Source organism: Sprattus sprattus, assembly GCF_963457725.1.
Source record: "Sprattus sprattus genome assembly, chromosome: 19".
In the NCBI taxonomy this organism is placed as follows: Eukaryota; Metazoa; Chordata; class Actinopteri; order Clupeiformes; family Clupeidae; genus Sprattus; species Sprattus sprattus.
This window is the reverse complement of record NC_137917.1, coordinates 22,009,957-22,032,516: the sequence shown is the minus strand read 5'-3', so window position 1 is coordinate 22,032,516 and position 22,560 is coordinate 22,009,957. Positions and strand designations below refer to the sequence as shown.

General features: G+C 42.5%; 2 protein-coding genes across 4 annotated transcripts in view; one reads left to right on the top strand and one right to left on the bottom strand.

Annotated features, from left to right (window-relative positions):
• The window catches only part of LOC308380665 (IgGFc-binding protein), a gene marked incomplete at both ends in the record, with an annotated part of 45,357 nt that extends 42,585 nt beyond the window's left edge, over positions 1 to 2,772 (bottom strand). Inside the window, 3 exons of the mRNA XM_080858071.1 lie at positions 1,593 to 1,854; positions 2,454 to 2,560; positions 2,766 to 2,772. Coding sequence (XP_080714197.1) covers positions 1,593 to 1,854; positions 2,454 to 2,560; positions 2,766 to 2,772 — 376 coding nt within the window. The remainder of the gene's footprint in view (positions 1 to 1,592; positions 1,855 to 2,453; positions 2,561 to 2,765) is intronic.
• A 4,736-nt stretch (positions 2,773 to 7,508) lies between these two features.
• On the top strand, positions 7,509 to 15,219 carry rbm42 (RNA binding motif protein 42). Of its 3 annotated transcripts, none has more exons than XM_080858302.1 (11): positions 7,509 to 7,630; positions 7,839 to 7,913; positions 8,350 to 8,470; positions 8,949 to 9,015; positions 9,722 to 9,790; positions 9,963 to 10,243; positions 10,695 to 10,880; positions 11,709 to 11,849; positions 12,202 to 12,319; positions 13,156 to 13,350; positions 14,385 to 15,219. In XM_080858302.1, exons 2-11 carry the CDS (start codon positions 7,858 to 7,860, stop codon positions 14,495 to 14,497), a joined length of 1,347 nt encoding a protein of 448 aa, XP_080714428.1. In that variant the 5' UTR covers positions 7,509 to 7,630; positions 7,839 to 7,857; the 3' UTR covers positions 14,498 to 15,219. The 3 variants fall into 3 exon arrangements, with proteins under 3 accessions (XP_080714428.1, XP_080714427.1, XP_080714426.1); XM_080858301.1 differs by having other exon boundaries at positions 9,960 to 10,243; positions 10,698 to 10,880; XM_080858300.1 differs by having other exon boundaries at positions 9,960 to 10,243.
• Positions 15,220 to 22,560: the final 7,341 nt, after the last annotated feature.

Below are 22,560 nucleotides of genomic sequence, written 5' to 3'. Positions count from 1 at the left end.
CATATCAGAGGGCTCAGTCGAGGCTACCTCTGGATCCATGTTGAATGATTAGATCGTTTTTGAATGGCTGTTGAATGTTTAGGCAAATGGCAAGTCTACTGGAGTCCACTCGCGCTGCTGTCAGACGGGTACTCTGCTATCATTGGAGCTGATAGAGACACCTGATTGGTTTAAACTTCCAACAGCAACGCTTCCATGTTTTTGTGTAGGCAACTTTTTGGCGAAACTGTGTTCATAAAATGTAACGAGTAACAACATATTGTAGAAATGTAGCAGAGTAAAAGTATAGATAATAGCTCCAAAATGTAATGTAGTAAAAGTAAAAAGTATGCACTATTATTTTTACTTAAGTAAAGTGCAGCTACTTACAAATGTACTTAAGTACGTACAGTAACGAAGTAGAAATACTTAATTAGGCTACATTCCACCACTGGTCTTCACTGATCACTGTGTCACCACCATTGGTGTTACTTACATTGTTGACATCACTGCTCTCGTTATCATCCAGATGTGCTTGAGTGGTAATGATGACCACGGCAGTATCATGCACGTCGTCAGTGCAGGTGTCAGTGTCCCGGATATGGGCAGCTGTGGTACATGATGGCTCACCGTTTGTAGAAGCAAAGCTACTACAACCTTGGTGCTACTACAAGCTGTTTGTCTGCTGCTGCTAGCATTCGCTAAACTTGGCTCAGCAGCACTTGAAACATTATCAGATGAACTCGAAACATTATTGGAAATTTCTTCCACTTCCACGGACGTATTCCTTGATTGGAAAGTTTGTGTTACCTTAAGTAATTTCTCCCCGAACTTCTCATCCTCCATTTTCTTTTTCTTTTCTCACTGCCACTTAAAAATCGTTTCATGTTAAACTTTGCAACCACACACGTCATCACACGAAAAATTGTCCATGACAAACATCACGTGACCTGGAATCATTTGTTCCATGATGGATTCAAGATACATTTAAGGCTGATACTTAAAATAAAATAATCTGTTTTAATGCTTATTATGAATTGTCATTCGTTTTCAATGTCAAGTGATTTATTTAATTATTACAACAACAACAAAAACGTAAATACGAAGAGGCCCCCTGGTGGCCATGGCCCTGGGCAACTGCCCGACTTGCCCAATGGGACGCACCGCCCTAGGCTAAACCTATAATACATGTATATTAACCTATGCTAACCTTGTAAACCTATACTTACCTACAGACAAATCAAGTGTGGCGGTTACAGGTAGTGCAATATAATTGATGCAAACAGTAGGTTAAAGAAGACAATGTATGTAAAGTGACGAGTCAGAAAGTGGCAATAGTGTTTCAATGTCCATTTAGAAGCCAGATGAACCTTGGGAAGAACCTGTTCTTCAGTCTGTGCGTACGAGACCGAATGCTACGGTACCGCCTGCCAGAAGGCAGCGGGGTAAAAAGTCTGAAGGCTCGATGGTAGCTTTCCTGAGGCATCGTGTGTGGTAGGTGTCCTGCAGGGCTGGGAGCTACCTGCCGATGATGAACTCAGCAGACCTGACCACACTAGGTAGGACCTTGCAGTCCTTGGCTGTGCAGCTCCCATACCACACTGTGATGAAACCAGTCAGGATGCTCTCTATTGTGCATCTGTAGAAGTTGGTAAGGATGACTGAGTCCATGCCAAACTTCTTCAGTCTCCTCAGGAAGAAGAGGCGCTTCTGGGCCGCTTTGACCAGCATGCCCATGTGAGCAGACCAGGTTAGATCATTGCTGATGTTCACCCCGAGGAACCTGAAGCAGCTGACCTTTTCACCAATGGATCTGTTGATGTGCAGGGGTGTGTGCTGCTCCTCCTGCCGTCTCCTATAGTCCACACGTATCTCCTAAAAGAGGTTTGGTATCCATGGCTTGCTAATGTTGTGTTGGTGATCACTGTGGATGAGGTGTGGTCAACGATCTTACCGCCTGGGGCCTACCCGTCAGTCTACTTTTGGTCTTTCCATCATGGATTGCTCTTGAAATACACTCATGTAGCCTCCTTGCCAACATGGAACAGACCACCATACAGAGATGGGCACAAAAACATTTAAAAAGTTTTTAAAAAAATCGTATACATGCTAATCAAATATATCAAAGTAAAATACTTAATACTGGTATGAGAAAATGTATTTCATTAAAATACAAGTTATTAAAAAAAAATACATTCTACTGAAACTGATGTAGTACATAAGGAAACATATTTATGTTTCTTTTCATGTAAATTTCTCACCCACAAGAATGTGTCACATTCACGCCACTCTTCATAAACATTCAAATTTCATGTCTGCAGACCTTCACATCTGTGGGTAGACTCCATACTAACATGGCCCACCTGACACCTTGAACCAGATTCCCAGATTATGTTCAATTGTGTAGCTTACCTTCCTATAAGTGAAATGTAACTTGTATGCTATATGAAGATGATCACAGAGAAGAAGATTACGCAGAAGAGGTCTCGCTTTGGGTTTGCCATGTGGAGACACCGACCGCTACATGTGGTGAGAGAATGGAGCAAGGAGTGATGCTGGGACTTTAAGGAATCATCGCCGCCTTTGAAGACAAAGGGACGCAGGACCACCGCAATAGAGACATTACACTATATGAACAATATCTCCTCACCATCCCTGTAGTAGCAGCCCTACTGTACGTATATATTATGTATCATAAGCGTAGAGGGCATCCAATAGTGGAGATAGTCTAGAGTAGGAGTGGGGGAAAAGAGACAACGTGGTTGGACAGAGCTAAGTTGCCTCACCTCGCATATCTCTATGTCTGATGCCTAATTATCTAAACCTCAATCTCATTATGCTTTGGCAGGCCAAAGGCTATCCAGGGTAAGGAGTAGGAGGGCTGGGGGGGAAAACCCCTCGCCAGTACAAACCCAGTTTTGGGTAAGGGTAGAAATTGGATAAGAATCCAGGTTAAATAAAGGCCGCGTTTCGGGCGCAAAGAAGTGACAGGTGGGGCGCGAAATGGACTCGGTGAACAGATTTTCCCGTTGCAATGCCTTCCTTTATAGACAATAACAATCATACACCCCAATCCCTCTAAACAACCACACACAAACAAAGACATATTGTATAAATGTGCCTATTAAGTATTGTATTGAGTTAATTAGCCTGTTGTTAACCTTTCCTGCAAGTAATTGACGGAGACTATCAGGGAGACTTTTGTTTACTGCTCCAGGGCCGAAGTGTTCCATATTCGAAACTCCAGAGTTATCTGCCTTTACCTTCGGTCTGTGGTTGATCAGAAAAATAATGGCAACTTGATTTGGCCCGAGGATGTATTCTCCACACTGCTTGCAGAGCTCAACGTTACAGCAACATAACTTTGCTCCGGTCGCTACATCTGATGTATACGTGTGCATCACCGTTCTCTCTCTCTCTCTCTCTCTCACTCTACCACACCCACCGTGTAGCCTACTTTTTTCTCCCTCATGTCACTTTAAAAAATTTAAATCCATCTGTCATAACCCACGGTCATATTGCTTCATCTCCCTTGAAATCCCCCTTATCAAAACTAATATAGGTAAATAGCTTTTAAGTTCTTTGCTTCCCATGATTGGAAAACTGGTCAAGAGGACTTGAAACTAATTAAGTTTTTTTCTGTCAACCAATTTAAAAGCCTTTTGGATGCTAAGGATGTGACTCAGTTCTGTTGTTTTAAATAATTCTTAGATTACATTTTTTACTTTATGTTTCTTCATTTCTGAGTTGTATAATGTGTTTTGTTTATTTCTTTTGTCTGTTTTGTTTTGTTACGGTTTGTTTATTTATTGTTCCTCTGTATTATGTACCCTCAATCAGGGCATTGCTGCAAAAGAGCCCTGTGCTCAGTCAATTCTCCCTGAATAAGTAATGATGATGATGATTATACATTACAGGAGCCGCACCATTATACAACACTGTATAAACTTTAGATGGGTGACCGGGATAAAAATATGACCTGGAACCATAGTGCTAACATTTTGATTGATGTCGGCGTATTAATTGCAGCAGGACAATGAAAAAAAAACCTTCCCGGAGCATGAAAGTGTAGTGGGCGATAGGCTAATATTGACGTTATGGATACATTCGTGACACGTATACAGAGGTTGGTGATTCAGTACCAGTAGTGAAAAAGACAGCTGATCCACCGAAAAATCAACCTAAAAGAAAATTGAAAATTTCAATACATTTTACAATGCAACATTACATTTAGCAGACACTTTTATCAGAAGCGACGTACAAGCGAGATTTTAAGCTTGCCCCATTGATATAACACTTGCATAGTAGGCCCTTTGTCTTTGGAACTCAGGCAAGTATTGACACCATTACACTTTTATTTTCTCTATTTCGGGACTGAAGTTATTTGTTATTGATTAAGATTTAGAACGTATTGTTATTTCAATACATTTGACAATTTTAAGCTTGGCCCACCATTTTATTGGAGCGATTAGGGACAAGTGGGGTTTGAAAAGGCCCCCTTGTTCAAAGTGAGGAATGACAAAAAAAGTTTGAGAATTGGATACACAGGTTAGGTTAAAGGGTAGAAATTGAATACGAACCCAGTTTAGGGTAAGGGAAGGGGTTTTCAGATGGAGTCGCCCCTGGGATTATGAACCAAGATTAGGGTAAGGGAAGAAACTGGGAAACAGCCTGGTCACCTTAGGCAGGCACCCAAAGAGAACGTCAAGTAATATGGCCATTTCATGAATAAACGTCATAGCACAATTTGAAATATATAGAGAAGACGAAGAAGGAGAGGTTACCCTGCATGGTGTATGGGAAGTATGTTGCACATTCACAGTCCAGTCAGCGCGGCTCATTTTTCTAAAACAAATTGTGAGAGATGCCAAGTGAACGTGAACCAAGCCTGGCATTCTTGGCAGCCTGAATTATGCCCATTATCATTAGCTATTTTATGGCCCTTGTGCCCAGTGCACTACACAAACTGGCCACATTGGGGCGCCAATCAAACACCAATAAAAAAGACAAAAAGAATAAGACCTCCACTGTAGTTATCTATCAGAGTCATTATATCTGCAATGGCGTGAATGTATACCCACCTGCACTCAACCCTTTTTGGGCTATGTCAGCCTTTTGGAGGATCAAATCTGTCGCTCTCGACATCTGACTGTATAACAAAGGCCAGTGAGCAGGGCCCCCTCAAGAGACAACTTGCTCATTGCTGGTGTGATGCTCTCCCATGTCCAATGTCAGAAATGGGCAACGTGACAAAACACAGGTTCGCGTGATGGAGTCGGTTTGTCAAAGGCAATATGGAAATATCTTCAGTGGATGATGATGTTTGTTCTATCAGCCATTATTAGCTTTGCCTTCTGAGACATTATTAGCATTGCTTTATCAACAGTTACGCCTTAGCTTATCATTCCTTGGAAACTGAGCTGAATAAATACTTTGTGATCACAAGACGGATGCGTTATTAGCCTAAATATCTTATGGGAATATGTGGAATGAGAGTTTGTAGGGCTGCTTTGTTTGTTTTTTAGAAAGGCATATTTGCGTTTCCAACAGTGGTGGAAGATCCCTTCAGATAATTTCCTTAAGGAAAAGTACCAATACAGCAAGGTAAAAAGTCCTGCATGAAAAATCTTGTAAAAGTACATCAATATTAGCTCGAAATGTAGTTACTATTAAAGTAAAAGTCCCTCTGACTGTTGTATTATTATATATATGACAATATTATATTTCATACATTAATTTTGAAGCCTCAGTGTTTATGCAGCATGTTAGTGTTGAAGCTGCAGGTGGTGGAGTTAGATTGAACTACAAACCCAGATCAGAAAAAGTTGGGACGGTATGTTAAATTAAAACTTAAAACCGTGATATGTAAATTATCTTTGACCTTTGTTATATTGAAAACAATACACCAGCACATTATTTGATGTTTTTCCTCGAGCAGAATGTGGTTCTGCATTGTCTTGTTGAAGTATGCATTGGCTTGCCTGGAAAGGATGTCGTCTTGAAGGCAGCATATGTTGCTCCAAAATCTCTGTACTTTTTGGCATTAATGGTGCCATCACAGAAGGGTAAGTTACCTTTGCCAAGGGCACTGGCACAACCCAATACCATGACAGACCCTGGCTTTGGACTTTAGACTTCTTCCATAAAAGACCTGAAATACTGATACGGCTGACCACAATAAACGTTTCCACTGTGTGATAATCATTATTTAATTATTCTACCTCATTACCCCTAAATTGCCACCGTCCCAATTTTTTGGGGAATGTGTTGCAGGCCTGAATGGCAGGAATGGATGTATATTTACAAAATGAAGTTGACCAGACAAAACATGAAATATCTTGTGTTCATACTGCCTGCATCAATGAAAGTGAGTCAAAGTAAATTCAAACATCACTGCTTTGTTTTTTAATTTGCATTTTTTACTTTTTTACTTTTTCTGAATCAGGGTTGTACTTTAGATACAGTGTTATCTACAGGGACGCCAGATAAATCTGAGAGGTCATAAAATGATTATCGGGAGAGGAAAAAAGAAAGTTCTGCATTTACACTTTACACCTAAGTAATTATGCAACAGCAAATGTTATTGGCATAGGTACTTAAACGTTGCTGCTGCAAGGAATTGTGTGACGGCATTATCACCTTTCCTTTCACAAAGGATGACCAAGTGTTCCTCATGCTAAAGGAGATAAGAAAAGGAAGTATTTAGGATTTGGTTCCTTCAGCATTCAGAGAGTTCACCAGCTCTATATCATGGCTGTCACTAAGATACTTCTGGGTAATTTTACTCAAAAAAGACTATTCAACTGCACCTATGGGTGATTCTCATTTACTTTATTTTTTTCAATCTTCCCTTGCTTCCTAGCCCCTCCCTCTATACAATCATAAAGGAAACAATGAAGGCATGCAATGAGTGAGACTGAACATTTATTTTCGTTCATAAACCACTACGTCTTATTTTAAACTTTAGGTTTATGATTTTTTTTTTTTAAACCTGTACGATTCATGACAGATGTGAAGAAAGGGGAGGGGAATTTTCACTATGGGCTTACCACATGCATCCCAGAATCTTTGACTACAGGCTTTGTAACCACAGCCAAAAAGCCCATCTCTAATAACACTTCCACATAGGACGCTCTTGTGGCTAACCCGTCGTCTGTCCTCACTCGTCTCCTCTGGCAGCGATTGGGAGGAAAGCAATTGAGTCAGCCCTGGTGGTTTCGTTCATTCGAGAGAGACCACATTCACATCATTTCCATTACAATGTTTTGTTAATTGTATAATTGTTTATTGTATAATACGTTATTTTTATTTTTGTCTTATTGTTTGAAATGTATTAATCAAGCTGTAGGTAATGTCGCTATACAGATGTGTTCTCTCTATCCGCGGTATGTTCTGGGAATGTATGGATACTGGCACACTACTGTGGCCTTTACAATAGGTGGCGGTAGTGTTCCTCTGAAGCAGTGAACTGACATTACATGAAAAGAAAAACAGAAGTAACGTCCCATTCTGACGCTATCAAGAGGCGACGAAGGCAATGGACGATGTTTCACTCCGAGGAAGAAGTTCTGTAGTTACTTACTAATCATATAGCCGTAATAAATCAGCGCACATACCAACATCTTACATTTTGTGATCCCCAGCATTGTTGGTAGGTCTTCTATACTTTCAGACATACTAAACCCCTCAGATATTTAATTTCGCTCTTTGTCATTGTATATGGTTTGTCTCCGCTAATCTTAGCGTTTGCCACGTTAGCTAGCGATCAGTTGAACGTCCTATTGCTACAAAGTAAACACGTTTATCTAAAGATAGTCTAAGTAAGTTGTAACGTAAAAATAATGTTGTTCGTTTCGTAGGAGATACTTCAACTACACCATGGCGCTTAAGTCGGGAGAAGAGCGCCTGAAGGAGATGGAGGCGGAAATGGCACTGTGAGTGTGGAAACAAATATAACTAATCAACCAGATAAAGTTAGTTGGTAGCAGCAAGCTGATCTTGAAGTACAAAATATTGCTTCACTGCCTGTCTGCTGCATTGTTGAAGTCTGGCAAGATGACGTGCTACAATATTTTTAGTATCACAAATATTTTGATGCATCAAGAAAAATTAAATGTAACGCTATATGACAATGTGGATTGACCTTGACGATTTTTTGTAAAATCTATGTACAGTCTATAACTAAACTGGAGAATAGGGCAATGTTGAGTGGTCAACCCAGCATCCTGTCAAAACTAAAAAAGCGTCATGCAATGAGAAATGGACACAAGTCAGCGTTGTTCAGGACAAATAACACTCATCATATCATGCATTGCCACCTCTATGAATTATAACATAATTGTGTGCTCTGATGCGAATGTGGCGAGGCAGGTTCGAACAGGAGGTGCTGGGAGGCCCAGTGACTCCAGGAGTTGATGGTGTTCCTATGGCTCTCACTGTACCAACTGTGCCAATGATGAGATCTATCATTGGTACCAACACCTACCATCAGGTAAATAGACTTAAAGGTTCCCCCAGGTAGGGGCTGGGCAATATGACTTGCAATAAATATCATAATGCTTTCACAGGGATGATAAATCCATGATTATTTATGTCGTATTGTCATGATTAAAATACTATATGATATATGCCTTTTGGGACAATGACCATCTGTGGCAAATTTCATTATTTGAGTTCATGAGCACAAATTAGTACTCAAAAGTATTATGACAATGTTATTGTATGACTAAATATTTTTAGTGTTATTCAGAATGTAACAAGAGAAAATAAAAAGCATAATTACTAGCAACCTGACATACATAATTGGGGTGATAGTGGTTCAGGAGGTAAAGTCGTTTAGCAAGAATTACCATAATTGCAATAAATACATTTTGCTCAGTAAGACATCAGACGCCATTGGTACATTTTCAGTGAATTGCCCAGCCCAGCCTAAAGCTTTAATTTAAGTTACTCTACTTGTTGTTGTGCAGGTACAGCAGACCTTGGACGCACGGGCGGCCACTCTAGTTGGACCACCCCCTGTCTTTGTTGGTCCAGGTAACTCTCAACCAACTCTCAGCCTTGAATGAATGCCATACCAATGAAACCTTTACTGTGTGCTGAAGGCCGATGTAGGCAGGGCTAAAAGGTTAAGTTTGTCCTCTTTGAGGACCCATATAATTCAAACTTTGATTTATCAGCCCAAAGCACCGTATGCCACTATTTTACATACCGGGTTCTGTGTTCTTTGACCCATGTGAGTGATTTGAACCATCACCCTGCCTCGCTCAGTCTTCAGCACACAGTTAGAGTTAGCAGTTAAGTATCAGTGGAATGGCAGCTGTGCTTTGATCACTGAACCACTTAACTTTAGATTAAGCAAACTGTGCCTGAGAAGTGGATCAAGGTCTACAAGTCCTTTTCCTGACACACTACCATTTTGAAGGATGCCTATGAAGACATGCACTACTTCATTCTTGCATTACAATGTTGTAATGAATAGGCTATGTCTAGGGAATATGCTTTTATCCAAAGCAGCTTACATTTTTGTACTGATATACACTTTCATCTGCTTGTGTGCTGTGCTCCACGGGTATTGAACCCAACACCTAGATTCACATAGATGTTGATAGATAAATATATATGAACGTTAATGTCGGTATGATTACTTTATGTAGGCAACATAGTAAGTACACTAGCTCTTAACCTGACACATTACTCCTTCCTTACTAGACTGGTGATGTTTTTGCCTTAACTTTCGCAGTGCCTCCAGTCAGACCTCCTCCTTCTATGATGCGTCCTGCTTTTGTACCACACATCCTGCAGAGACCAGGTAACAGTGGTGGTGGTTTGATTCATCCATGTTGTAGTTGACATCCATAGAAATAAACATATTATTGTTTATTATTATTATTATTATTATTACACAGTTTATTTCTATGGTTGACATCATTAAGCATTGTTCACCAGTGAATGCACCAATACCCCATGTTGTGTTTCAGTAGGTCACAGAATGCCTATGATGCGTGGTCCTCCACCTCAAGGCATGATGGCCCCCCCTCTGCCACGCCCCCCTCCTCCACCCCCCATGATGTTGGCTCCTCCCATGTCGGGTCCCCCACAGCACTCAATGGGTCCATCCATGGGTCCGTCCATGGGTCAGTCCATGGGTCAGTCCATGGGTCAGTCCATGGGTCCGTCCATGGGTCCGTCCATGGGACAGTCCATGGGTCAGTCCATGGGTCCGATCGGACCTCCGATGGAACCAATGAACTCCATGCCTCATGTACGTATCAGCTGCAGGGGTGGAGCAGTCCCATATCTAGGAAGATGTACTGGAAATGTATTGGGCTCGGAATGCTGCAGTTGTAGCTGTATTCCAAGAAAGGGTTTGAGAAAAGCATTCTGTTTAGTGCGCAGGTCATGCACAGGAATACAGCGACAGTGGTACAGGAGGTAGAGAAGTCGTTTAGTAATCGGAACATTGTTCATAGTTCGATTCCCTGTCGAAGCGTCCTTGAGCAAGACACTGAACCCCTAATTGCTCATTATGTGCAGTGTGCCATCAGTGTAAATGTTAAATGTGTATACATCCTTGTAAGTCGCTTTGGATAAAAGCGTCTGCTAAATGACTAAATGTAAATGTTAATACAGCCATAACTGCAGATTAGCCAACCTAATGGTTTTGCCTTCACTAATGAACAGTCTTCTAACTTAAAAATGGCCTGTGCTGCCAGCAGGGGTTCCCTCGTATTTCCCAGCAGGTCGGAGGAATGGGTTCCATGGGGTCGCCATCTCCACGGCCAGTGCCCCAGCCGCCTCCCAAAGCAACTCCCAGTGTGTTCTCAGCAGCCCCCACTGTCTACACCGCACCCCCCGCACCCAAGCGGCCAGACCTCCGAGCTCAACGGCAGAAGCGCATGGTAAGGAAAGACCACCCCCCCCCTCCCTCATGCACACACTGCACTAGATCAGACTAGAACAGTAAAGCATAATGCCAGTGGTCCCAGTGTCACTCTCTTGTTTGATTGGTCATGATGCTTGTGGAAAGTGCCCAGTGTTTATTGCTAGGGTTAGGGTTAGGGTTAGCAGCCCTGATCGCAGCGGAGGGGTCTTGTTTCATCCTAAAGGGATTTATTTTGCGAAAAAAATTGTTCTTCACACAAATAGGACCAGGTGTTGCTTACTGACAAGTCACAATCAATTTCTGTTATGTCTACTTGTGGAATCATATGAAAGATGTTAACAGAGCACAAAACCTTTAACCCGTGGCAGCAGTCATAATGAAGAATTATCTGTTAGCTGTTTGATAACGTAGTCAAGCTGAAAACGGATAGAAATAATTATCGGGACTAACTGGCATATTCATAGATCCTTAAATACTAAATTGATCAAAGGTGTAGAGCTACACCCAGGCAATTTTTAGATAATGACGGTATTTTTTAATCTAAAAACATAATTTTTACCTAAATACGTAATTTTGAGGAACAGAGATGAGATTTCAGGGGTTTAACCAATGCCAGGAGAGCGAATTTAAACGTCCTTTCCCCTGTTTGCTGTCTCTTTGTGGTCCATGCCTTACCTCCTTCTGCATATCTGCATTTTGATTCCTTACCATCTCCTTGTCCCTGTTCCCTTCTTTATCTATCTCCCTCTCTCTCTCTTCCCTTCTGTATCTCTCCCTCTCTTTCTCTCTGTGTCTCTCCCCTCCCTTCTTTCTCTCTCTCTATTTATACCTCTCCCTCTCTCAGGAGGAGCTGGCTGCGTTGGTTGCTGAGCAGCAGGCGGCTGCAGTGGCTGCAGGGCTGCTGGAGGCTAAGAAGGAGGCTGCCGCTGCGGAGGAGAGCGTCATCGGGCCGAGCATGCCAGAGCCAGAGCCTGTCCAAACAGAGGTACCCTGACGGCAGACACACACACACACACACTCACTCACACACACACACACACAGAGAGAGCCTGAGACAGAGTCTGTCCATTCAGAGGTATGGGACACTTTCCCTGGTCCCTCTCTTTCAGGCCTCCTCTTCTGTCTCAGTCCAACTGCTATACAATACCCTGACTGCAATTCTATTTGTCAATTGCCCCCCCTCCCCCCTCCAGCATTTCCCGAATGTATTCGATACACATTTCAAAATGTTTGTTAGTTTGTTTGCATATTTTCTAAACATAATTTCTTTATTAAGACACACCACCTGGGAATCACTTTGTCAAAACGTACCGATTTTAGTTTTGGCGTCTTTTCAGCCAGCAGACGGGAACGCGGAGGATAAGAAGAAGGGGAGACAGGAGAAGACGAAGAAATGCATTCGCACAGCAGCAGGCACCTCCTGGGAAGATCAGAGTCTACTAGAATGGGAGTCAGGTACCACAAGTTTGTGTCGAATATACAGTTACAACTCACAAGACGCAGCAATGTTTAAGCGTAGGACACAGTAGTAACAAAAGAAGGAAAGAGGGGGAAAGGAGGAAAAGCTCTGTGTGTCGGGGGGGGCACTGTGGCGCAAGCAGTTGCCCCGACCACATTCTGGCTTGATGCCCATGGAGGACATGGGTCGAATCCGGCCCAATGTCAGTCTAAAGGCAAAAAAGCCCAAAAATAAATCTTAAAAAAAAAAAAAAAAGCTGTGTGTAGAAAGCTTTGTGTATGTATCAGTCTATATCCACGCCGCTTCAGCTGTTTGCCTCATGTTTTGTTTTCATAGTGTCATTGGCTCACTTGTGTCATATTCATAGTGTCATTGGCTCACTTGTGTCATATTCATAGTGTCATTGGCCCACTTGTGTCATATTCATAGTGTCATTGGCTCACTTGTGTCATATTCATAGTGTCATTGGCTCACTTGTGTCATATTCATAGTGTCATTGGCCCACTTGTCATATTCATAGTGTCATTGGCTCACTTGTGTCATATTCATAGTGTCATTGGCTCACTTGTGTCATATTCATAGTGTCATTGGCTCACTTGTGTCAAATCTGTCATATTCATAGTGTCATTGGCCCACTTGTGTCAAATCTGTCATATTCATAGTGTCATTGGCCCACTTGTGTCAAATCTGTCATATTCATAGTGTCATTGGCCCACTTGTCATATTCATAGTGTCATTGGCCCACTTGTGTCATATTCATAGTGTCATTGGCTCACTTGTCATTTCCCCTGATCCTTTGTTTGTTTTGACCCCATCCCTCCCCCTCTTTCAGATGACTTCCGGATCTTCTGTGGTGACCTTGGTAACGAGGTGAACGATGACATCCTGGCACGAGCCTTCAGCCGCTACCCGTCCTTCCTGAAGGCCAAAGTGGTGCGGGACAAGCGCACGGGCAAAACAAAGGGTTACGGCTTCGTCAGCTTCAAGGACCCCAATGACTATGTGCGGGCCATGAGGGAGATGAACGGTGAGGACTTCTGCCTCTTTTTTTAAAGATTTATTTTTGGGCTTTTTATGCCTTTATTTGGATAGGACAGTTGAAGATATGACAGGAAGCGAGGCGGAGAAGAGGTGGGGAGAGGATTGGGAAATGACATCAGGCCAGACTTGAACCTATGTCCCCTCGGGCAATGTAGCCCGTAAGTGGAGGGGCTTTATCGGCTTGCGCCACCATGCCCCCCCCGGACTTCTGCCTCTTGATATACACACCCAAAAACACACATGCGTTTCCACTGGGTATTTGTCGGCTAAATCTTCTGCTGGGTAACTCGGAGTGACGCAAAGGCATACATGTTTGTTGTCGTAGTGTTCCCTGTCATTTTGCTGAGCCAGAGGAGGGCGATCTGATATGGTATCTACAGAGTGCCTGTTGACGGAGATCCTAGCAATAACAAATGTCAACCTAATTACATTAAGCGCAGTCTCTAGATGGAGCGCTAGTCTCTTGCTGTTGTTGCTACAAGTTGGAGAATGTTTTGGCCATTTTGATTTATCAAGTCTGTGGTATTTCACCTCAAATTGAAATATTTGCTGGAGCTGGACATGTTGATTTGAGTACTATTTCCAGTCTTTTCCAGATACAGAAGAAGCAAATTAATATACGTACTTACCCTAATGAAGCAATTCAAGCTACCTACATGTTTGGTTTACAAATAAATTAGCTGTAAATTGTTAAACTATGCAAGGTACCTTACCTGAGGAATGTCTTTGCAAGGGAATAGCTCAAAGGCAATGCAGGACACAATAATTACTATTGGAGCGCTTAAGGTAGGTTACAGTGACAGGCTTTGTATAAAGAACATCCACAGGCCTCTGGTCCAACAGCAAATATGTTCAGGAACAGCAGTGTACCGGCACCTGGTGTCAGAGTCGATGCACCCTTATTTATTTAAATAATTTAAAGTCTTCCTTCTGTATTTTAGTTTCATTGTATTTTGCCTTTTCATTGAAGTATTGTGTGTGATGACTTTGTGTGTGTGTGTGTTTTTGTTTGTTTTTTAGGAAAGTACGTGGGTAGCAGACCCATCAAGCTACGCAAGAGCATGTGGAAAGACCGGAACATGGAAGTGGTGCGGAAAAAACAGAAGGAGAAGAAAAAACTTGGACTCCGATGAAGACATTAGATCTTTTTTTTTTGTGTGTGAGTGTGTTTGTCTCTGTGCGTGAGGGTGTATATGCAGGGCACCATCACCCTTCAAAGAAGATGTGTGCTTGGCAAGAACCTTTTCCCACGTGGAGAGTACATGTATGTGGTGGAACACCTCTGCACTCTGCCTTGCAGCATGGTGGGTCAGTGCTGTAGCACTGCTTGGTAAACCTGACTGGGGCCATGACTGTCTTTGTCTTTGACCATGACTGTTTTTTTTTTTTTTTTTTTAACTCAACCTACTTTGTGAATAGTAAGTATCCTGTAGTATGCCCTCATTGTTAGAAGAATCATATTGTTTGTTTGAGGGTTAGATTGTATTTTTTTTATTACTTCATAGGAGACCTACAGTTGGAATTTTGTGAGCTTAATTTCTGGATGACAGCACTGATTGGCTCCTTTTTTAAAATGCCATCTTAAGAATCATTTTCAAAGTCGTTGTTGAGGAGGTGGTAATGTGGTTTTGGTGTCTCCTTGGTACAGATCTGATGCTGATATAAACAGGTGTGTGGTTGTGACCAATGGCAATGGTTATCTGGAAGTATAAATGTACCATGACAGGGACTGATAGGGTAACATCACAGATGACATTGTCGCCTACATTAGCATGAGGTGATGACATTTCAGGTTTACAGTAGCAGGATGTTGGTCCACAGTGTAATATTTGGTGCCATGCAAAGTTTCAATAAAACCTTGACTGGATTACTACCCATTGTCGATGTCTTGTAACGGTTGTCAGTTTTAGTACTTTTAGTTCTGGAAATCAACAGTAGGTGGCGCTGCTGTCCTATTGTGTTCTATAAAATGCGCTCATGGGCCGCAGACTGTTGCCAGCATGCCGAAAGCATCCCTTGATTTCGGTTCGATGGCTGACATGTAGGCCTGAGTCTTTAAGAGATTTGAATTTAATTATTTTGCATGCTCGCTGCATGAATTCGTGTCGCCCTACATCATCCTCAAATACGAATAAAACAGTTATCAACAGTAAGCTTGTTAACACAAATTCCACGGATAAGAACATTCTCGTTTCCTTGTTTCCGTGTAAGTGTTCACATCCCTGTCAACCCAGTACATGCAAAAGAACTTCTTCTTTTGTCAGATTCAACTAGCCTACTTCTTTAAATAGAGTTCCCAATGTGTAGCCCACTAACACTCGGTCATGCAGAGACGGGGCACGGGTAGGTTGCATTGATTTGTATTATTTTATTCCGGACAAGGGCCTAAACCCGATCTAGCCTAATTAGAATTAAAATGACTGAACTGACAGTCTACATAGATTATTATATGCATCGCTAATTTGCTTGGAGAATGCATTAAAGAAAGACACTAAGAGTCCTTACTCAGTAAACATGAATATAAATCAGTGGTCTAGCAATACATGTACTTAAAGGTCTCCGGTTACTGTATTCTCATTTGCTCTAGATTATTGTATCGGACTGTCAAATGATTGCAGTGAAATGGCAGTTTTTAAGGCCAGTGTATAGGCTTTCATGTGCTACACTAGTAAGATCCTCTGACAGATCGCGACGCGTTAAACCGTATTATGGATTAGGGGATGTCTAGGAAAGCAATAGGATGGTGAACCGGATAACAGTACATAACAGCATCGCAACGCTTTAAAAAAAAAAAAATAAGAGATGTAAAACAAACGATACTTAAACTTGCGTAGTCATTAAGCCAGTTAAAAGCTGGCATCTAACTAGCTGAACCTTATTTTCTTTGTGCCGACGTGATGTGTGTGTATGCAGGGACGACTTTGAAACAGCGCTGCTATTACCCTACGTCTGCGTGCTTCCCCATGTTTTTCTATACCTTTTGTCCAGCGGGGGCACCTCAATGGGTGCGTTCATGTTAAAATAGGGGAGTTGCATAGAGAAAATATAACATTACAATAAGCCTTAGCCGACTCCTTGTCATAGGATGATCACACCTTCTTTTGGTAAATACAGTAGATGACGAGGCAGATAATTCTAGTATCATAGCACAATACTCATAGCTCTTCGTGACCCATACAGTACTTGTTTCCCCACACTACGCGTTGGTAATGGCGAAAGCGCCCAGATGATTCTCTTTTTAAACAGTGATGAGGTTGAGAACGCTGTTGAGGGTGGCTCATCTGAAGGCTGCACATGGAGGCCGGGTGAAGACGCCACGAAGGACACGAGAAAACCTGTGATGGATTAAATGTCGTTGAACGTCTGTTCTAGCGCTTACGTACAGAGCGTCTCGAGCCACTTGGAAGCAATGTGCACAAGTTAGCCATATGTTTGAGAGGGTATGTGAGCCGATGAATGGGAACGTGTTAACCTAACAACTGAACAAGCCACCCCCTTTTTATCTGCGTCCCTCCTCCTCCCTGCTTCTCCTCAAGGGGTAGTCAGCAGAGCGATCCCCTTGTTTCGGAGTTGGCTGGTAGATAATTGTCACCCACCAGATTTCCACCATCATTGGAACATTAACAATGTGAGAACAATCGCCAAAGATTTTAGCGGCAAGCAAAACACGAAACCGAGGAGGCGTCGATGATAATTGCTAAGATAAACTCGGAACTGGAAGAGATTTGAAGACGGAGTTCTCCAAACCCCAATCTCATCCCCCGAACCTGGATATCGGAATGGTGGTGAGTTGTGTGGTTTATCGCTACCATGAGCTACTTCTTCACCATAAAATTCGTTTCAGTGCAGACGTATTCATTGATGTTGGACATAGTTGTGTTAGCCCACTTTTATGGAGTCAACTAACTTGACTAGTCCGGATTATGGTAACCTTAACTAGCTAGCTATCGCTAATGCCGTTGCCAAGCAGTTTTGCATTTGGTTTAAACAACGTATCGTTAGGCTTGGACAGCCAACTGCGCCTTCCTAGATGCTGCTGTCCCTTGTTGCCATGAGCTACATGAACACTGACCACCTCTGGTAATGGGTCGTTAAAATCTTATTACTTGGACGAAAGCAATGTTCCTATATATCTAAATAATGTAGTTATCTCAATGAACGTTATCACTGAAGTAAACTATCCAGTTTACGATCAAACATCTTATACACCATGCCCCTCCCTTCACGCGCGAATGAAAGGCGTTGTTGCAGCCTGTATGTCCAAGATGATACATGTAGATTTCAGTGGTGAGCTTGTCTTTACTTTGACGTTTGAACGCGGCTATGCGCAACTTTGCTGCACGTATACACCTGGTATGAGTTCTTCTTTTTTTAAATCGACGTCGCCTGTCTGTTGCAATCATCATGTAGCCTACTCATCTGTCCCAGCCGTTACGATCATCACCATTGTTTGCATAGCGCGCCTTAGGTCATTCATGTGGCGTGGAGTGGTGGTGTGTTGACAGTAGTATCCTGTTGTAATAAAGGTTGTGGACATGTAAGTAATTGAAAGTATTTCACACGACAGCTACTGTAAAATCTTAAGGAAGAAATGTTGTGTCTTGTTCACATAATCACAGATAATGGCATCCCATCATTATAAGAGAACATCTCATAATAACGTTGAATGAAATACGTTCTGGAATAGTATGCTTGAAACTTTGTTTGCCTCACCCATTTGGGATTCATTGTCTTTCTTCCTCAGTATGACTACCTGTAAATGAATCATATGCTACTTTTGCCTCATTAGGAAAGCCTACCACAATAAGTGTGTAACTTAAGAATGCTGTGGTGTAGCCTACCACAAGAGTGTAACTTTTGTTAGTACCGGATGGTACTCAATTCACAGGCTCAGGCTTCAAAAGAACTGATGCTGTGTTAAGCACAATGATGCCGCATTCAATCTGGTGAATTTAATTAGATATATTAAGGCCACTGGCATGCTGTGTGCATTTCCTGTTCTCTGTGTTTGCCCAGGGCATGGCTGCCATAGACAGGTGGAAGGGATGAAAACGGTTCACTAGACAAACAGATCTAGCCTACAGGGCTCGTCCCACTGAAAAGAACACATCAGATGGTATCATCAGCTGAGCACATGTGTTTTTCTATTACTATTATGCAGATGTAGGGAAGTGAGTTAGCAGCAGGCACTAAGACATTTAGCTTTAATACTCAACCAACATCATGTAACCAAAGCATTTTGTTTTTCATTGCTCTCGGGGCTTGAGGAATACGTGTGTTGGTATAGCCAGCTGTGTAGTACAGTTTTGTGTTCATTTTGTGTTGTGTTTCTTAAAGTTGTGCTCTTTTCGATAGAACATGAGGCAAAGGCATGTGTCTGTCTTATTGGTCCACCCCCTTCTGCCTAAAGGTGATCGTGAGCAATCTTGTTTTTCTTGGTATTCTGATTAGTCATGCTTCCACAGATCACCAAACACTCACCTGCTTAAAGCTGCTGCCTTGGGTGCTGAGACTATGTAGCCTCTCGCCTGAGTGCAGGAACAAATACAGTCATGTTTCCCCACTGCACCCAGTGACTGGTCATTGTACTCAGCCATTTTAAAAGGTGAACTAAAGTTTAACCTGTAAAGGCTCTTTTTTTAAAAGGACGGTAAAAACCTTTTAAATAGGCCTACATGTGTTATTACTCTTAGACAGACCAGTCAGTGTTTTGTTATAACAAGGTTACCAGATCAAGAATGCTCATTTCCTTCAGATATGTCTTCATTATAATGTCCAGACATGTTCTAGATATGGGATGGTTTCTCTGTCCCTTCCACCCTAACCTGCAGCCAGTACCAGGGAGCATTCAGCACTGCAGCGTAGTGTCAACGAGTATTCCAAAACAAGCTTCATCATTAAGCCTTACAATGATTCTTGCTGTAGTGTGCTTTTGGTAAACTGAGGCCATGTCATAATCTGCACTCTCTCTTTCCCCGGTTACTTGACGTTTGTCTAATTCTGGCTCCGGCTGGTGTGACTTAGCATTGCCAAGCTTCTTAAGGATGAGACGCGCTGTCATGGCAGCAGCAAGTGGCTGACTGAGGTGTTTAATTACTAACACAGCATCATTTCACTGTCTGGCTTGAGAGTGTGTGTGTGTGTGTGTGTGTGGGGGGGGGGGGGGGGGGTGCAGGTGTGTGTGTGTGTGTGTGTGTATGTGCGCACTCAGACACAAGTGATTGTGCCTGTCATTTTCCACTTCCGTGTATTTTGTTGTCATTAGTAAGGCCATACTGGAATTTGCCTTTTGCTATTGCCTTTTGCCATGGCCCGTTTCTTCTGCCAGAAATGTTACAGGAAATCAATACTCAGCTGACTTGAATGTAGAGTAATGAGTCTCGTAATTTGTGTAAGTGATGTTACTGTGTGCACTTGGCGGCGCCTCATTTATATTCACTCACCGTGATTAATGTTGCTCTGAGGTGCAGAGGGAAATGGTTCTCTAGGAAGGAACAACATGGCCAAAGCTAGTCTAAGACTTAACCGTTTTCTTTGATTCTTTCGGCATTTAAAAAGATTAGTATAGTTATTGACCAGACTTTTAAGCCTTGTCTAGTGAACTGTGTCTTGTGTGCTTTTCGACTGTTACCCTTGAACTCCGTCTTCAAATCTCTTCCAGTTCCGAGTTTATCTTAGCAATTATCCTCGACGCCTCTGCGGTTTCGTGTTTTGCTTGCCGCTAGAATCTTTGGCGATTGTTCTTGCACTTTCCTGAGTCTAGATAGTAGTAAATGGTAGGTCTAGTCATTACTGGCCATCAGCTGTTCATTTCTGTAGGCTATCAGGCTGTTTTAGTCTTAAGTCACAAATGGTCCATTTGCGTTTGAGTGGGCCTCGTAATCACGTTGGTTGAGTGCAGCCCTCATTATTGCTTATGTTAAGGACAAGTCCCAGCTGTGGCTTTAAGTACTGAGCCTCTCCCTACAGGATAGAAGACCATTCTTTAGGAGAGGCTTGGGAAAGTGATGATAATAACCTTTTTCTGACTGTACAGTGAACGTAGACACACACACCTGCACACTGAAACACTTACAGGCAGATATAGCCTATTAATCGAGACGTACGAGGAACACACACAGATGCATATATAGGCAGCGCAATATGCACTCATGATAGCCACATCACAGGAAGCCTGTGGTTTGTGTCAGGTCCAGCTCTATCTGTTATGCAATCTCCTCCTCCTCCTCATCGTGCTCAGCTGCCTCATACTTGGCTGCAATTATGTAGAACATAAAACAGAGGGGGGGAGAAGAAGAGACGAAGACAGAGAAGAGACTGACGGTATCACAAAAAGAAGAGATGAGGGAAAAACATGGATGGCTAGATGAGAGTGAGGGGAAGGCAGGAGAGAGACAGAGAGCTTGTGGCCAGAGCAGGTCCGTCTGGTTTCATCTGCTTATTTCCCACTTCCTGTTTACCGTTCCCTGATCCTGTGAGGTGATAGGATGGCACGAGCGCGTCTCCATAGGGACCAGAGTAAAACCCCACCAAGGGGCGGTCAGAGAGTCAAGCAGAAGGTTTGGCCGCACAACGATAAAGTTGTCAATCCAGAGTAAAGAAAGCCATGAGCTGCTTTTAAAGTCTAATAGCAGTTAAGGAATAATCCACCTTAAAGCAATACAAAATTGTTTAAAGAAGTCTCTTATTTAATGAAAAGGCTATTTTATGTTGTATTTTTTGCTATTCCCATGAGACGCTGTAAGGTCACAAAGAAATAGTTCTGGTGCTTTTATATTGACATCATTGATGTCATATATATAAAAAAATATTGATAAATAGACTAACCCCCTACAAATAAGTCCAAACATTCTAAGATGTCATTGGCTGCTCATGATGTTGGCCGCAATTAGTAAAGGTTAAGTTGGTTAGTATGAGGAACACACACTTGTATGCACACCTTCATACATCTGAACTCAACACAGTCATTTCCTTCCTCTCTCTAGATTTAGAACACGTAACCTGATGCTTTAGTGATATGGCATACTGCAGTTCAAGAGTTGTTTTTTGCCATCTTGTACTGTGAATTTGCTAACGTAAGGAATGAACTAGGTAGGGAAAATTCTCCACTTGTCTGTAGTCAGTCCATCACGGCGGAGAGTGCCCCACATGATGTTGTGTGTAGAGCTGCTCCCATGCGTGTGGTTGAGCCAGGAACGTTTTCATACAAGCAGTAGCCTACATCAGTAGGGGAGTGGAGGAGCAGAGGTGGAGGGAGTGGAGGAGCAGTTGTGGAGGTGGAGGTGGAGGAGTGGAGGCGCATGAGTGGAATCTAACGGTTGCCATGCACTTGGCTTTCATAAGATCTCCAGGCCAACAGCACCTCTCAGGAAACAGTGGCATGTTTGCGAATCTTCATCTCTGAACTATCTGCCAGCTGTTTCTACAATTCCTGCTTTTCTTCAGACAGTCCATTTTCATGGCAAAAATAGCTTTTCCTAGCTTATCTATCCTGGACATTTTTTGTACGTTTCTTGTTTGGGTTAAACTCAAGGTGTGCATCAAGCATTCTCTTTGTCCGAGTGGAAAAGTGCTTTGGTAATCCCAACCAATCCTTTTTCTCAAGATCTCAAGAATGAGTGGACATTTTTCCTCACTAAGATGGTATTATTCAAATTATAACTGTGCCTTCCTCCTTTTATGTTCCCAGGATGAGCGGTTCTCGTATGCAGGCTTAGGTCCTGACTCTGAACTTTAGCCGGACAATGAGCGTTAGCCTAACTGCAGAGTTGCAGCATCATCTCGAGCCGCTTCACCACAGTGGGATGATTCATGCTGCTGGTATGTGCAGAGTGGAGTCACAGTCAGCTGACCCTGAAATGTCTCTCAGATCTTGCAGTTTGACTGATCGAGTGGCCCAGAATCCGCAAACTGACTTACCCAGTCAGGCTTTGCCATAATCAGAAGCTTGAGCCAAGTCAGCAAAAAGTCTAAGGGGGGAAGTAGCACAGATTCAGCCTCAGGGCCTTCACTGTCTTCAGGCTGAACTACTCCATGGTGCTTCCTAGATATGATGACCCCATCAATATTCATCACTCGATGCTACATCTATATTTTTACAACACAGTGGCAAGTCGTAATGTTGCTCCTGCCATTGTTGAAGAGGCTGTTTGGTTGACATGATAGAAAACGAAGGAGCAGACCGCCTGTACAAGCT

Coding starts and splice junctions, on each gene's coding strand:
- rbm42 (XM_080858300.1), top strand. CDS start 7,858: ATGGCGCTTAAGTCGGGAGAAGAGCGCCTGAAGGAGATGGAGGCGGAA. Junction 8,471..8,948: donor GTACCAACACCTACCATCAG/GTAAATAGACTT, acceptor GTTGTTGTGCAG/GTACAGCAGACCTTGGACGC. Junction 12,320..13,155: donor TCTACTAGAATGGGAGTCAG/GTACCACAAGTT, acceptor CCCCTCTTTCAG/ATGACTTCCGGATCTTCTGT.